Here is a 15,009-nt window from a genome sequence, read left to right as displayed (position 1 = left end):
AATGCTGGGGGGGTGTTGTTTTGTTTGTTTGTTTGTTTTTCAATAACAACAGGGGAATAGAGTCACAAGTACAATACGATACCAGTATAAAAATACAAAATAAGTACAATTTCAAAAACGAAAAAGAGCAGAAAAAAACTTTTTTTTATCAAAGATCATTCTGTTACATCAAGTAAAGTAAAAGTAAAGTCGTGACGTATTGTCAAGTATGGTGACCCATACTCGAAATTGGTGCTCTGCCTTTAACCCATCCAAGTGCACACACACAGCAGTGAGTAGTGAACAAATCCACACACACACACACACACACACACACACACACACACCGTGAACACACACCCGGAGCAGTGGGCAGCCATGCTGCGGCGCCCGGGGAGCAGTTGAGGGGTTCGGTGCCTTGCTCACCTCAGTCGTGGTTGCCGGACCTGAGACTCGAACCCACGACCTTCGGGTTACAAGTCCAACTCTCTATCCATTAGGCCACGACTGCCCCCTGATCAAGATGATCAGGTATCCTTTTTAGTAGCTGAGATGTCTTAACAGCTTTACGATTGTTCTATATTGAAGTTAAAGATTCATAACAAATCTTTAAATCAATGGAAAATAGTCTACCACTTGGTACATTTCACGTTGGCCAGTTCACCTCAAACTCCATCACTCTGAACATAGGAGCCCCACAGGGCTGTGTCCTGAGTCCCCTGCTCTACTCTCTCTACACGCATGACTGCATGTCCTCTCACAGCTCCACATCCATTGTTAAATTCGCTGATGATACTGTGGTTCTGGGCCTCATCTCCAACAACGATGAGACCGCATACTTGGATGAGGTAGAGAGACTCACATCATGGTGCCAGGACAACTGTCTCTCACTGAATGTGGGGAAAACTAAAGAACTGATCATGGACTTTAGGAAGAGACAGCAGCAGCCCTACTCTCCTCTCAGGATCAGTGGGACCCCTGTGGAGAGGGTGAGTAGCTTCAAGTACCTCGGCGTAAACATCTCCGAGAACCTGACTTGGACTACACACATCCAATCACAGGTTAAGAAAGCCAGGCAAAGACTGTACCATCTGCGACAGCTGAGGAAATTCAGGGTCTCACCAGCAATCCTGAAAACTTTCTATTCAGGGACCATAGAAAGTGTATTGACTCAGTGCATCTCAGTGTGGTATGGAAACAGCTCCAATCAGGACTGCAAAGCACTACAGAGAGTTGTGCGCTTAGCTGAGCGCATCTCAGGGTCTGCTCTCCCCTCTCTGCAGGACATCTACCTCAAACGCTGCAAAAGTAGAGCTGTTAAAATCTTCAAGGACTCTAATCACCCTGGTAACTGTCTATTCACTTTGCTTCCATCTGGTAAGCGCTTCCGTAGCCTGATGGCAAAAACTGAGAGACTTAGGAGGAGCTTCTTCCCCCAGGCCATCAGGCTCCTAAACTCTAACTCTGTGTCATAATATCACTTGACCATGTAATATCACCATATCAACAAGTTATTCGTTCATAATTTTTTCTCCATGTAAATATCATATATCAATAAGCTATTAATAATTTTTCTCTACCTCATATTGCTGCTATTCAAATACCCTGTACAACTTTTTGCACATTATTTTTTGCACATTCCTCTCATTACTATTTGTCAACAACATACTGACCTGCACATTTATATTTATATTTTTTATCCTATCTTATCTTATTTTATCTTATCTTTTATTTTATGTTTGTACTTCTTCTTAATATTTGTATACTTTATAATTGCACTGTCCTTGGAGCGGACCTGACCTACATTTCACTGCTGGTTATACTCTGTATAATTGTGTATGTGACAAATAAAACTCTTGAATCTTGAATCTTGAATCTTGAATTTAACATACATTTTGCTTTATGTATGTGATATTTCCCAAATAAAACAATCATTTTAATTATATTGTCCATTTCTACTAGACCAGTATCGCAATCCAAAAACAATACCATTATATAATTTATATCAACAAATTTGTAAAACAATTAAAAAATAAATAAAGACATTTGGGACCAAAATAGTTTAGTATAATTACAACTGAAAAATAAATTAAAAATAGTTTCCGACTCCTCTTTACAAAAACAGCATAAGGGTGGGAGCCCTTCTTTGAACTTACTGTCATATGGGTAATATCTATGAATTATTTTGAAATGAGTTTCTTTGACTTTATTAGGAATGACATATCTGACGACGGATTCTGAAGTAAATGCGAGGGATAAACCTGTTTCCACTTCACCATTGCCTTAGGAAGAATACTGTTTTCTTTGGTTAAAATTTTCCTAATATAAAGTTTATTTAATTTTTTATCCCTGATAGAAAGGCCCCCAACTGTAAGATCTGGAAGAGAACCAGTTACAGACGTATGGATTGTTTTATTTTTAATAAGGTGAAGTAATTAGTTTTCTATATTCACTGGAAGATACATTTAATCCGCTATTACTAATAAATTCATTGTGATTATATAGATCACCTGACTGGTTTAATAAATCTGTGACAAAAATTAAACCTTTGTTAAACCAGTCACTCCAAAAAATTGTCATGTTTTTGAATAATATATATTAATTGTTCCAAATGACACATGAATGGGGAGAGAAGTTATGTTTATAGACTAATTTCCATGCTCGATACCTTTAATTTGGGAACAATGTACAGTATAAAGATTTAACGTTTCTGCTACTAATTAAAATAAAAATGGGGAAATAGGGCACCCCTGTCTATTCCTTCTTCGGACAATAAAATGAGAAGATGTACACTGCTTGAAATATTATTATAAAATGTATGCATCATATTTTTAAAGGTTGGGCCAAAACCCAAATAATTAAGGATCTGATACATGAAATTGTGCTCAACGATGCCAAAAGCCTTGTAAAAGTCTAAAAACAAAATTAGAGCGTCCTCATTTACTAAATCAGAGTAATCTAAGAGGTCTAACACCAATCTGATATTGTTTGAAATATTTCTCCCCTTCATCCAGACTGGGTGGTAGATACGATTTCCTCCAAACATGGTTTTAATCTATTGGCATATAAAGATGCTAATAATTTGTAATCCGAATGGCTAAATATCTTAAGACTATTAAAATGTATGAAGTCGAAGAGATGTTTTATTACATATTAGATATGTATTTAAATCTTTTGAAAACTGTTCACATACTATCAAATTAATTTAAACAGGTAAAGACATTTTTTTTATTTTGATATCGTGGTTATAAAATGTTTAATTTATTTAAAAAATGTGTTGGGAAATTACTTTTTTTCTTATTTACAATAAGGCATTCTTAATCTTATGTGTATATATTTTCTTATAAGACATTTCGATTTTTGAGTTGTTGTGAGACTTTTCATTGGTGCTTCCGGCTTCACTCCTGCACTTCCGGGTTAGTGTTGTTTCATAATAAGAGTCGACTGGAGGACATGTAATAAAGTGTGTCTTTGGGTTTGTTGACTCGTAATTCCATGGCTACTGCTAAAACATTATTGTTTGTATAATCGCGCTGTGCTTCTTGAATCAGTCATGTCGTCTGGATTCACTCCTGCTGCTCAAGTTCCACATGGGTCTAGTAAGGTAGGCAGTAAATTCACTTGACAATTTTTATAAACCACATTCTGTCCCTTGCTGCTCTCGTGGCACGCCGAAGTACGTCAAAAGCAAAGCGTGTGTGCGGTTTTTTGTTTACTTCCGGAAAGTTCCCTCACGCATAGTTTTGTCTTTTTCTCAGAGTCCTTTTAATGCCTCGTATATTCCCAATGAAGAAGAGAGGCGTGTCTTCAGAGAGTGCAATTCAGAAAGCTTCTGGTACAGATGTGAGTAGTGCTCTGCTTTAATGATGAAACCTGTCATCATTTACTGGCACATCTGGTCTGTCATTCTGCCCAACATCTCTTTTTGAGTTCCTTTTATTTTTGTCGTTTTATTCCTCCACAAATGTACTTTTCAAGGTATAGTCTCAAGATGCTTCTGATTTCTGAAAGAGATTTGTGAACGTTTGCTCTCTTGTTATTTGCAGCCTTGCCATTTTCTTCCATTGCAATTGCAGCCACTCAGGTAATGGTATCAAGAGGTACGTTCACATCATCTATTTCAAGTTTTTACTCCTGTTTCCCATTGTCATGGAAACCCTAGATTTATCAGGGAATATAAAAAATCTTGAGTAATGGAACTTTTTATAGTAGGCTAATTATAGCCCCCCCAATATACTCAGAGCTCTGGAAAGTAAAACATTTTAGAAAGCATTACCTAATTACAAATGACTATAAAAGTTTTAGAGAAGTCATGAAGATTGGATAGCTCAACCCAAAATGAAAGTTGTCATTCATTTTTGTTCTAAAACGATATGACTTTCATTCATCTCTGAATCACAAATGAAGATGTTTTTAATGACACCTGAGAGATTTACATTCCTCCATTGAAAGTCCATTCCACCTAAATTTGAATGCTCCAGAATTTTCATAAAGAGATTGTAAAAGAAATCTATATGAATAGTGTGGTTTAATCCAAGTATTCTAAGAAGACAATCATTTTGTATGAAGAACGATTTAATTTACACTTTTGTTCACATAGAAACATCTACATAGAGCACATCAAATATGGTAAATCAAAACTCAACTGCACATGCTCTTCATTTGTATTCTAAATATGAGCCATTTTTATGGGTTTGGATTTTGGCGGCAAAACAATTTAAACATAAAGGGAGAATAAATTCATTTTTCAAAAATGTAAAATCTTATATTGTTATTGTTACTGTAGGAATCCTTAGTCCATCGCCCCGATTTGGCTCTCTTCCCAAAGTTGTGTGTAAGTATCAAGAACAACAGACAGCACACATTTTATAAAACACAACTGAAATTAAAGATATATTTTCCTAAGCACCTTTGAATATTTGTGATTTTTATGCAGTTGCTGGCATGTTTGGATACATAACTGGGAAAATGTCTTACATGAGGGTCTGTGAAGAAAAGTTTAGGAAACTGGAGAACTCCCCCCTGGGAGATGCGCTACGACAGGGACGTCTGCATCACATGCCTTCTGAGTAAGAACAAGTGCACACATCATTTTTTTCAAATATATTTTAATTTCTGTTTTTATACATTTTGTTTTTATAAGTTAGAAATATTAAATTTCTATCTATCTGGATTTACTATGCATGTCTGTTTTATTTTTTGTTTCTTTTCACATACATGAATAATTTTCATGTAATTCACATTTACAGTTATTTTACACATAGTAATTAATTTTTTTTAGCCTAAACCAGTTAGAGTTTGAGGATCCAAACCCATCACAATCTCAACAGTCTGCGGTCCAACCTTCGACAGAAGTCAGTTCTATGCCTGAGAGCCACAGCAGTTACACCAGTGACTATCCCTACAGCAGCCCCTCCCAATCATATGACCCCACTCCTTTCAGTTCTGGATTCAGTGATTCTGGTCCTGTTAACATCAGGGATGATCTTTCTCCACAAGGTACTGCCACCCTTGCACAAAACAACATGTATAATTGTATAGACCTATATAAATAAATATATATTTTTTTTAACAACTGTTTATTATGTTTTATTTTGTGGAACGGTAGTACAAAAAAAGCAGCTGTACAAATTTAAAACCCACCCCTCAATAAATAAATAAATAAATAAAATAAAGACATTAATTAATATTAATAGATAAACAAATAACAATAAAATAATTTTTTACAAAGATTTTAGAAAAGAAGACAACATTAAAAGCTGAATGCCATGAATTTACAGTTTTCACGTTAGATCCATGTATACGAGAAGTAGAGAGTTCCATCGAGATAATGTCCAACAAATACACAGTCCAGGTTCGTCTGTCCATTGTGTGAGGAGGATTCCAACGGTTGACAAGCAATTTTTTGCTGCTGTGAGAGCAGCTAACAGTAAAGATCTTTGTTGGATGGACAAGGTGAAGTCCCAAAAGTCATTCATGAAAAAATGGCGCGGAGTCAAACATATCTCAGTACCAAACAAATATGATAGGTCCTGTGAGAGTCCAAAAAGGTGAAAGAGAGGGGCACTCCCAAAAAATATGCAAAAACGTGCCTAAAACTCCTTGGGAACAGAGATTACACTTAGGAGAAGACGGCAGATTCACATAAAAACGTTTCATTGGAGTCAAGTAAACCCTATGCAGCAATTTCCAATGAATCACTTGGTGATTAGAGTTTTTAGAAGACAATTTAAACATACCCCATACCTGATCGGAAAATAAAACATGCACATCCTCATTAAGATCCTTAGCCCAAACAGTAGTAATAGATAAAGGTTTGTATGAATGCTCAAGAAGAAAGAAATATATGACTGAAGCAGAGGAGGGAGATTCCTCAGAAGGAAGGATTAGTTTGTGCAAAGGGTGAACAGGCAGTTGAGAGTTCCAAGGCACCCCATATGCCCGTAGGGCCGATCTAATCCGCAAATACATAAAAAAAGGAGGTGCCTGGCAGATTATATTGAGTTTTAAGATTCTGGAAGGATTTTAAACCACTATCAACATAGATATCTCATAGTGTTTACTTTACTATGAGTCCATTGTGGACAATGAAATGGAGTACTGCCTGACAAAAGGTTATTATTGTGGAAAATAGGTGAATGCCTATGCCATTTTGTAGCTAGTTGTGAACATCTTTCAACATCCCTCCATGTGGAGAGGAGATGGGTTACAATGGCACCAAACTGAGATTTACACTGCCTAAGCGGAACTCCCGAAAAAACAAGATGCATCAATTTATACGGCTAAACAATAGATTCCTCAATTGCTCTCCAAGACACAGAAGCATCAGGATCAAACCAAACTGCTAAAGGGCGGAGGGAAAAGGCTTGAGCATACAGTCTAAAATTAGGGAAAGAAAGACCTCCATGCAATCTACATCGTTGTAAGGTAGTCAGTTTAATACGAGGACGTTCCCCATCCCATATATACCGTGAAACACATGCATCTAGTTTGTTCCAGTAGCCAACCGGTGGAGCGAGAGGAATCATGGAAGAAAAGAAATTGATACGTGGGAGAACATTCATTTTAATCACCGATATACGGGCCTGAAAAGAAGGAAGACGACACCAACTTTCCAAATCTGAGGATACTTTGGAAATCTGGCTAGAATACCATTATACTTTTTTGAGACGATTCCCTGCAGGGAAGGAAAAACATCTATCCCCAAGTACTTAAAGTTTTGAACCAATGGAATAGATATAGAAAGGTACATGGAATCAATTTTAGAATTGAGGGGAAGTAAACATGACTTGCTCCAATTAATTTTAAACCCTGAGAGAGATCCAAAATGGTCAAATTCAGCACATGAGGAATAGAATGTGACGGCTTCTCCAAAAACAATAAGATATCATCAGCAAACAAAGAAATATGATGATGAGTATTCCGTATATTTATGGGAGAAATAGTTTCAGATTGTTGGACCGCTTGAGCTAAGGGGTCCAAGGATAGGGCAAATAACAGAGGACACAGCAGGCAACCCTGACGAGTACCTGGACGTATAAAGAATGGGTTAGAGTGAACAGCACCTGTGAGAACAGTGGCTGCTGGATTGGCATACAGAACTTTTATCATATTTATGAAACTCGATCCTAGACCCAGATGCTGTAGAACCGCCCATAAATAGTTCCATTCTAGCTGGTAAAACGCTTTCATCGCATCTAGAGATAATACTGCGCAAGGAGAGGACAAACTATTCTTTGAATTAATAATATGCTATAACCTGCGTAAGTTATCCGAAGCTGAACGAGATTTAATGAATCCTGTTTGGTCATGATGAACTAGGCTTTTCATAAATTTCTCTAGATAACGAGATAGGGACTGATGTTAAATGATATGCTAAAGTACTATCAAAGAAAGTGGCCGGTAACTAGAACAGGAAGTCGGATCTTTATCTTTTTTTTAACAAGAGAGAAATAACAGCTATATTAATGGATGGGTGAAATGAGCCTTGAGTAACTGAAAGATTTATCATATCTAACATGAGGGGGCCTAAATCCGACCAAAAAGTAGTATACAATTCGATTGGAATGCCATCTATGCGTGGGGATTTCCCCTTGTTCATAGATCGAATTACTGACTCCAGCTCCTGAAGAGAGATCGGTTCAGCCAGGTATTCCGAATCCGAATCTGAATCTGACAGCCTAGATAAATCAAGGTTGGACCGAAAAGATGCAAAAGAGTCAGGGTCACCATCAGCGGAAGAAGTATAGAGGTTAGAGTAAAAAGAGTGAAAGGCGATATTAATGTCTTTTGGGTCTGTCATAATGAGACCAGATTGGGATTTCACTGCTGAAATATTAGGAAACGTTTCATTGTTGTGTAATCTTAGGGCTAAAAGGTGGCTTGGTCTACTCCCTTGAAAATAATAATTCTGCCTGGATCTTTGGATCAGGAATTCTGCCCTGGATCTCAGTTATGAATTGAGTAATGACCTAACCGCCATGATTTTACTGAGTGTATTATCTGAGAAACAACGCTGATTATCTCTAGTCAGATTCTGGAGCTGTGATTCCAGTTCAACTATCTTTTTGTGTCGGTTTTTCTGAAGGAAAGAGTCATATGAAATTGAGTTGTTCCTTATAAACCTTTTAACTGCATTCCAAAGTGTTCGAGGATCATCCACCGAACCTTGGTTAATTTCAATAAACTCAGCAAATTTATTTCTGAATTGACTGCAGAAGTTTTCATCCTGTAACAATTTAGGGTTAAATCGCCATCTAGTGGCACGAGATGGTCGAGGGATTAAAGATAATCTGCACAAATTTTGAGTCTGTCCTCGCTGCAGCCTGTAGCACGTTGACGGACTGGATCAGATCCAATACGTAGTGGATGTTTTACGCGCATGCGCAGTATTTGATTTTAATGCTCATGCGCAAAGTGGAGCTGTCATGGATGCCAGCGTCTCTCATCTCCTTCCTAATTGGCGCAAATGCACTACTTCTTTTTGCGGTGACCGGATAAAAATCTGGAAAGAAAGACAGCGTTGCTCCGTCAGAAGTTTTCACCGGGGCATGAAGTCTGACGGACCGTAGAATGAGCTCCCTGTCCATGTCCCGCTACAGTTTAAAGATGAAAACCTGTGGTTTAGCGCAATCTGAGGAGAGCCTTGTGTACACGCGATGCGCTCGCTCCACTTCAATCTCTTTGCCCGCCAGAGACGGGAGCCACGTCGGTAGCGATCTTTTCAAAAAACCCATAGGGTCGTCCTTTTCGGAACCTTCAGGCAATCCGACCAGACGCAGATTGCTGCACCTATTGTGATCCTGTAAGTCCACAACCTGTTGCTCGAGCGCGGCTACTCACCTATCGTGATCTGCAACAACTTTCCTTTGTTCTCTCATCTCCCCTGTAAGAAGATCCAGTTTAGAGCATAGTGACTGAACAACTGACATGTGAGAAGTGAACTCGTTCCGCATCGCCTTCAACTCGGTTCTTAGAATGTCCTCAAAGTCTGTAACAGTGTTTGCCATCTTGTCCATCATATCGCTCGCGGTCGGTGGCTTGGATTTCTTCTTAATCAGAGAAGGCAATGGAGACAACTCCTGCTGTTTACGACTGCATGCCATCAGGTAAAGCACCACCAATGAATAAAACTTCAAACAAAATGAAAAAATCAGCAAAAAGAGGCCAAACGTACAGAGCTCTACTCGAGTGCGACTAGGTTCATGAGCACGTCACGTGACTCCTTTTAAATAAATATAATTTTGATTACATTTGGGTGAAGACATTTGTCATTGAATAAGGATTTGTCATCTGATTGGTAGATGTTTAACCAATAGTTTGCATTTGTCCCAAAGCTCCGCTCTATCCAGATGAGGATGCGCCCAAAAAGAAGCCAGTGTTGTATGAGGAACTGCGTAGCAAGAATAGAGAGAACTATGAGGTCACGCTCACACAGAAAGCTGAAACACTGATGAAACCACAAACAGTGGCACCAGTACCTAAGAAGGACGGTGAGCTTCAGCTTCAACTGATTTCCCTAAAATTTTAATAGGTCCATGCGCATAATGATTTGTGAGACTTACAAAGATTCTAAAAGCCAATCAATTTGAATATTTAACCTCTAAATGTCAAAGCATCCATGAATTAATTAAAAAACAGTAGTGTTGGGTTGCCAACTGATGTTCAATCAATGTAACAAAGGTCCTGAAGCAATTCTAGTTTTGAACCACTGATAGATGGCAAATACACTTGTTGATACTCCCACTTCAACTGACAGGAGTGTTGAAGCTTGACTTTAATTTTGCGTTTATATGAATATTGGTCTAGTTAATAAATATTTTATAATTTCAATGTACTTGTATGTTTTAATCTTTAAACCAGTTTCTTTCTTCCCCCTCCAGTTAAAAAGAACAAATATGGAGATGCTTGGGAAGAGTAATCAACTGTCTGAGGAGCTCAAGATCTGATCTGAGATTGTCATGACTCCTGCCAGATTAGACCAAAAGCTGCAATCAAATGCTGAATGTACTTTAAGGAGTAAAACTCCATTTTTGAAATTAATGCAAAATTTTCTTTTGATAGCACATTTGTGGTTTGAAAACAAATGTTTCTCATTTTGACTTCTTGCTTTACGCAGACTTAAGATAAATAATTTTAACAAACTATCAGTGTTTTTATTGATTAGGAATTTCTGGCCAGATGTGCTTAAGAATTGCGTAAGATTCTGATAAACCCAGAAAAGAGGTAATAAAAAGACAGCATCAAGTTTGATTCTCCACTAGAAATTTAGGCCATCATAATGCAAAAAGATGTGCACAAGTGACAATTACAACAGTATTATTATGACAGTAGATGTTTAGACTTGGACTCATGATGATGATAATAATGGCATCACTCCTTGATGTTACAGTTATTACAGTCTTCAGAGCTGAAGATAAAGATATGCTTGCTCTGTAAATTCTTTTAATGAAAATTCACATTTAAATGATCAAACCTTTCAAATAAAGCCTGTGACAATTCATTCACTGCACATTAATTATTGTCTGTGAAGGTTATACATATACATTCAACTCTGATAAAAGGCAGCTGCTTACTGTCATAATTCTACAGGAACCTCCATTCCCTTCTTTATATTCTAAAAAAATAAAAATCAAATATCATTGGAATATAACATAAGAACTTAAAAATAATGTACTGATTCCTATGAGGTGGATTAATTATGCCAGATTTGACACTCTACGACAGCATACATTTCTTATTGTTACATTGTCCCCTCAAATCCACCTCAAACACTACATCTCTTAGTGCTAAAATGTTACTTCTATTTGACACACCTATCTCAATAATTGGAAAAGGTTGTCTAAATTGTCCACATAGCTGCAGTGTCTCATACTCGTAGTGTCTTAGCGTCCCCTGCTGGTTAGTTAGCATTAAGGTCCATTCAAAATGATTTTAGCTGCATTGTTTTGCATTATTTCCAAAAGAACTAAAAATTTTAGTTTTCATTAGTTTATTTCTTATTTAAAAAATGATGAGGTAATGAGTGGTGTCCTGTGGATCTCAGAGACTCTGCAACAGAAAAACAAATAGATTTAACTTTAGCATTGATTACATGGTGTTCTCTTGAACAACATGAGGTAAGGGGTGTTTGGTGGGCATGTGGTTTAAAATGTGAATGAATAGTGGCTGATGGGTGTGGTTTAGTGTGAACTGAGGTGGATCTTTTGTGTTTAGGTATATGGGTGTGTTATGTTTCTTCACCTCAGCTCTGAGTGGGTGCATCAGGCGCTGTTCCTGCGGCTTGTGCTTCTTCTTGTTTGCACTTTTCACACACATGGATGCAGTGTCTGTATAAAGGAAACCATAAACAGATATTTCAAACAACAAAATTACTGCAAAAAGCTCATGACATGACTAATCCTCATGATAATTACTTATGTCCGGGTTTACAGCCACCAGGTCCAAATCCAGCTGTACCAAACCCTTTGGCGAAATCTGGTCCCAGTTTATTGTTGAATTTCTCTCTGCAGGTCCCGACATAGGAAGCTTTGCCTACTGCATAACCCACAAAACCAGCCACTGCAGAGCAAAGTTGATTGATGGGTTTGTTTCCCCACTGTATGTTACCAAGTACAGTAATAATAGAAAACATGCCATAATAATAAGCGGTGGGAAATTATTATTCAATAGGGACTTACAAAGCAGTTTAGGGAAGTACCCAAATCGCTTGGACTTTTTCCAGACGCCTGTTTAAAAACAACAAAAAAAGCAAACTGGATTATACATTTTCAATACAGTCAATAAAAAAGACCTTTCACGCAGAATGCATTTTTGCATTCCACTGTTGTTTTTGTGCTAAACAGAAATTTTGTGCTCATGTCTTTTGAATCGTCTGGCTCAAGCAAAGAAAGTGACTTTGGCTCAAACAAAAACACATTCTGTGTTCATAAAGTGTTTCATTCATAAAGCATAAGACTGTAATTTTAAAAATTAGTTTTTTATTAATATCTTTAAATGTAATTGTTTTATTTCATATATTTTGTTTACATTTAATTTGTTAAAGCGTTTGGTTTTTATTAATTGCTTAAATTATTAGTTTCATTTTAGTACACTGAGGTAAACTAAATTTTGAGAAATGCTGCCTTGGCAACTAACTGAAATGAGTTCGTTTTTTATCTATATTATTTCATTTCAGTTAACATTTAAACAAACTCATGGCTCAAGCCTAACAGCTTTGTGTTACAACTGCTTGTTTAGATTATTCGTAGGATGAATCTTACCGCTGTATATGAGGCCAGCAGTCACAGCCATGCTGCCGCCAGAGAGTGGAAGAGCTGTGGAGACATTAACAGAGGTTAAAAAGCAACACATTATTACTCCAAATCTAGATCTAAACATTCAACATCTGAATACCAAATGGTTCCTTTGGTAAATTTAGATTCAGAAATCACCACTCAATGTATATATGTCAATTCTCTATCAGAGATGCAAGACAAGAAGCAATCTGAGGACAATTCAGTGTTTCAAATGACTTACTGAGGCTCTAGGAATTAGTATTAGTAAATTAGTAGATTCCTGCTATACTCCAGAGGGGCTGGTCAGATAAAATGTTGCTTGCATTGATGATGGATATTTTACATCTTAATTTTACCATGCAATTCTGAGTATTTGGTTACAGTGGACAACTGGGTCACAGATCACTGTCAGCTGGAAGACTTAACATGAGGCTCATGTTTCCACCAACACAAACAGTGCTAGAGTAAAACCAAATTCCAGCCATGTCAAAACATAAGCACTGGATAATAAAGGCACCACTGCTTTGCTCCATTAGCTCTTTTTTGGACAAACGTTCTTGAAAAAAACATGTACACACCTGTCAAGTCCTTTTTACAAAAGCAAACAACCTCTCAACGAATCTCTCAACGTTTTGTCCAAAACTAACTGAACAGAAACATCATGGTCTATCTCTATTAAAGGGATAGTTCACCCCAAAAAATGAAAAATATTTATTCAGTGGAACAGAAGAAATCTGAAGTCAACCAAAACAGTTTGCCTACCAAAATTCTTCAAAACATCTTCTTTAGTGTTCAGCAGAAGAAAGTAAGTCATACAGGTTTGGATTGACATGAGGGTGAGTAAATGATTATGGCATTTTCATTTTTGGGGTCAACTGTCAGTTTGAGGGATAGTAAATGAGTACAAGCGTGTCTATGTTTCTTTACCTCGATACCAGAAGCTCTCGTACTGACACTCCTTCCATATCTGCTTTATATCTTCCCTAGGAACGCGTGGATCAGCTATGGGGCACTGGAATTGCTGTAACAACAAAAAGGTCAGAGAAAAGTAAATCCTCTCTTAATGGAGATGCTTATAAGGGTTACAGGAAGCCCCATTCATCAAGCTAATTTCCCTGTTAAACAATCATCACGTGGTTCTCTAAAACCTGGTAGCTGGTTTCAAAGGATCTTCTGTACTTTCGACCATATTTCTAAATGTGTCTAAATTCTACAAAACTTAATTTACAGCTTTCTGGCTCTGTGTGAACATGGAGACCATACAGCAAATCCAGGCCTGATATAGCAGGAAGTGAGGTGAACACCTGGTTACTATCAGTCTACATGTTATCAACCACATGAACGTTGGTCTGAACAAACAATTGCTAAATGTGAATTTTACAAGCTACTCTCCATGAAGGTCCACATTAATGTTAAAGATATTTTTATTCATTATTATAAGCAACCATATGAATAGCTGCAGTCTTTCTGAAAAATAAACAAACTTCTCTTACCTTCCACCCAGACTGGCCAGGTTTTGTGTCCACCCCTCCTTCTCCACCCGTACTCTGATTTCCTTCTGTACTCATATCGTTTTCATTCAAGCGCTCCTCTCTTTTCTATTTGTCTGCTATGCTTCTCACAAAGCCACTCTTTTTGCTCTTTTATTTTGACCCCATAGAGCTCCTCCTCTCCTTCAGTGTAATGCACCTCCTATTAAGGGAAGTGCCTCGATGTCCTGTAGTTTCAACCCAAATCCAACGTCATGGTTGCATTGCAAATTTCACACATGTAATGTGTAAAATTAGATTAACACATAGATTAAGACATAAAAATGGTGTAGGATTTGCTTTGAAACTATTTTTCACACAGAAATTGATAGTAAATTTCACAAGTTATTACAAAGAAAGAAGTAACATTGAATTAAACATGACATTTTTAAGTAGAAATATTTTCTTGAAAAACCTATTCCAATAATCTTTGTTTTATTTACAACTTCGAAAAAACAAACAAAAAAAAAAACATTTTTAATACTGCAGCATCTACAGCTCAAATGAGGTGATATGATTTAACCTGAAATTGCTTATATTTTACCAATGTCAAAATTCCCTTTCATTGTGTTTTGAAGCCGATTTCCTGTTTTGACATATTCTGGTGTCAGTGAGCTCACCTCTGTCCAACATTCACCACCTGCTCTGATAAATCTTTATCAGACAATATTGCCCTAGACGCACCCTTGGCCAAATTCATACTGCTTTAAAACACTCTGTATCTC

General features: G+C 37.3%; 2 protein-coding genes across 2 annotated transcripts; one reads left to right on the top strand and one right to left on the bottom strand.

The window, feature by feature from the left end:
- Positions 1–3,398: 3,398 nt before the first annotated feature.
- Positions 3,399–10,994, top strand: LOC306879964 (OCIA domain-containing protein 1-like). Its single transcript, XM_079433193.1, has 8 exons — positions 3,399–3,583; positions 3,738–3,822; positions 4,026–4,079; positions 4,766–4,813; positions 4,916–5,048; positions 5,261–5,478; positions 9,816–9,971; positions 10,362–10,994. Exons 1-8 carry the CDS (start codon positions 3,533–3,535, stop codon positions 10,397–10,399), a joined length of 783 nt encoding a protein of 260 aa, XP_079289319.1. The 5' UTR covers positions 3,399–3,532; the 3' UTR covers positions 10,400–10,994.
- On the bottom strand, positions 10,730–14,424 carry LOC306879965 (OCIA domain-containing protein 2-like). Its single transcript, XM_079433194.1, has 7 exons — positions 14,249–14,424; positions 13,683–13,776; positions 12,741–12,794; positions 12,159–12,206; positions 11,895–12,039; positions 11,722–11,807; positions 10,730–11,529 (listed from the first exon to the last, which is right to left on the bottom strand). Exons 1-6 carry the CDS (start codon positions 14,321–14,323, stop codon positions 11,723–11,725), a joined length of 501 nt encoding a protein of 166 aa, XP_079289320.1. The 5' UTR covers positions 14,324–14,424; the 3' UTR covers positions 10,730–11,529; position 11,722.
- Positions 14,425–15,009: the final 585 nt, after the last annotated feature.

The sequence above is a fragment of the Barbus barbus genome, assembly GCF_936440315.1.
Source record: "Barbus barbus genome assembly, chromosome: 14".
In the NCBI taxonomy this organism is placed as follows: Eukaryota; Metazoa; Chordata; class Actinopteri; order Cypriniformes; family Cyprinidae; genus Barbus; species Barbus barbus.
Note: the sequence above shows the minus strand (reverse complement) of the source record. Positions and strands in the feature narration are given on the sequence as shown.

Bases quoted from the DNA above. Each gene is read 5' to 3' on its own strand.
- LOC306879964 (XM_079433193.1), top strand. From the start codon at position 3,533: ATGTCGTCTGGATTCACTCCTGCTGCTCAAGTTCCACATGGGTCTAGT. The intron at 5,479-9,815 runs GTACTGCCACCC...TTTGTCCCAAAG, and splicing joins GGATGATCTTTCTCCACAAG to CTCCGCTCTATCCAGATGAG. The intron at 9,972-10,361 runs GTGAGCTTCAGC...TTCCCCCTCCAG, and splicing joins ACCAGTACCTAAGAAGGACG to TTAAAAAGAACAAATATGGA.
- LOC306879965 (XM_079433194.1), bottom strand. From the start codon at position 14,323: ATGAGTACAGAAGGAAATCAGAGTACGGGTGGAGAAGGAGGGGTGGAC. The intron at 13,777-14,248 runs GTAAGAGAAGTT...TTGTTGTTACAG, and splicing joins CTGGCCAGTCTGGGTGGAAG to CAATTCCAGTGCCCCATAGC. The intron at 11,808-11,894 runs GTAATTATCATG...TCCTTTATACAG, and splicing joins GGCTGTAAACCCGGACATAA to ACACTGCATCCATGTGTGTG.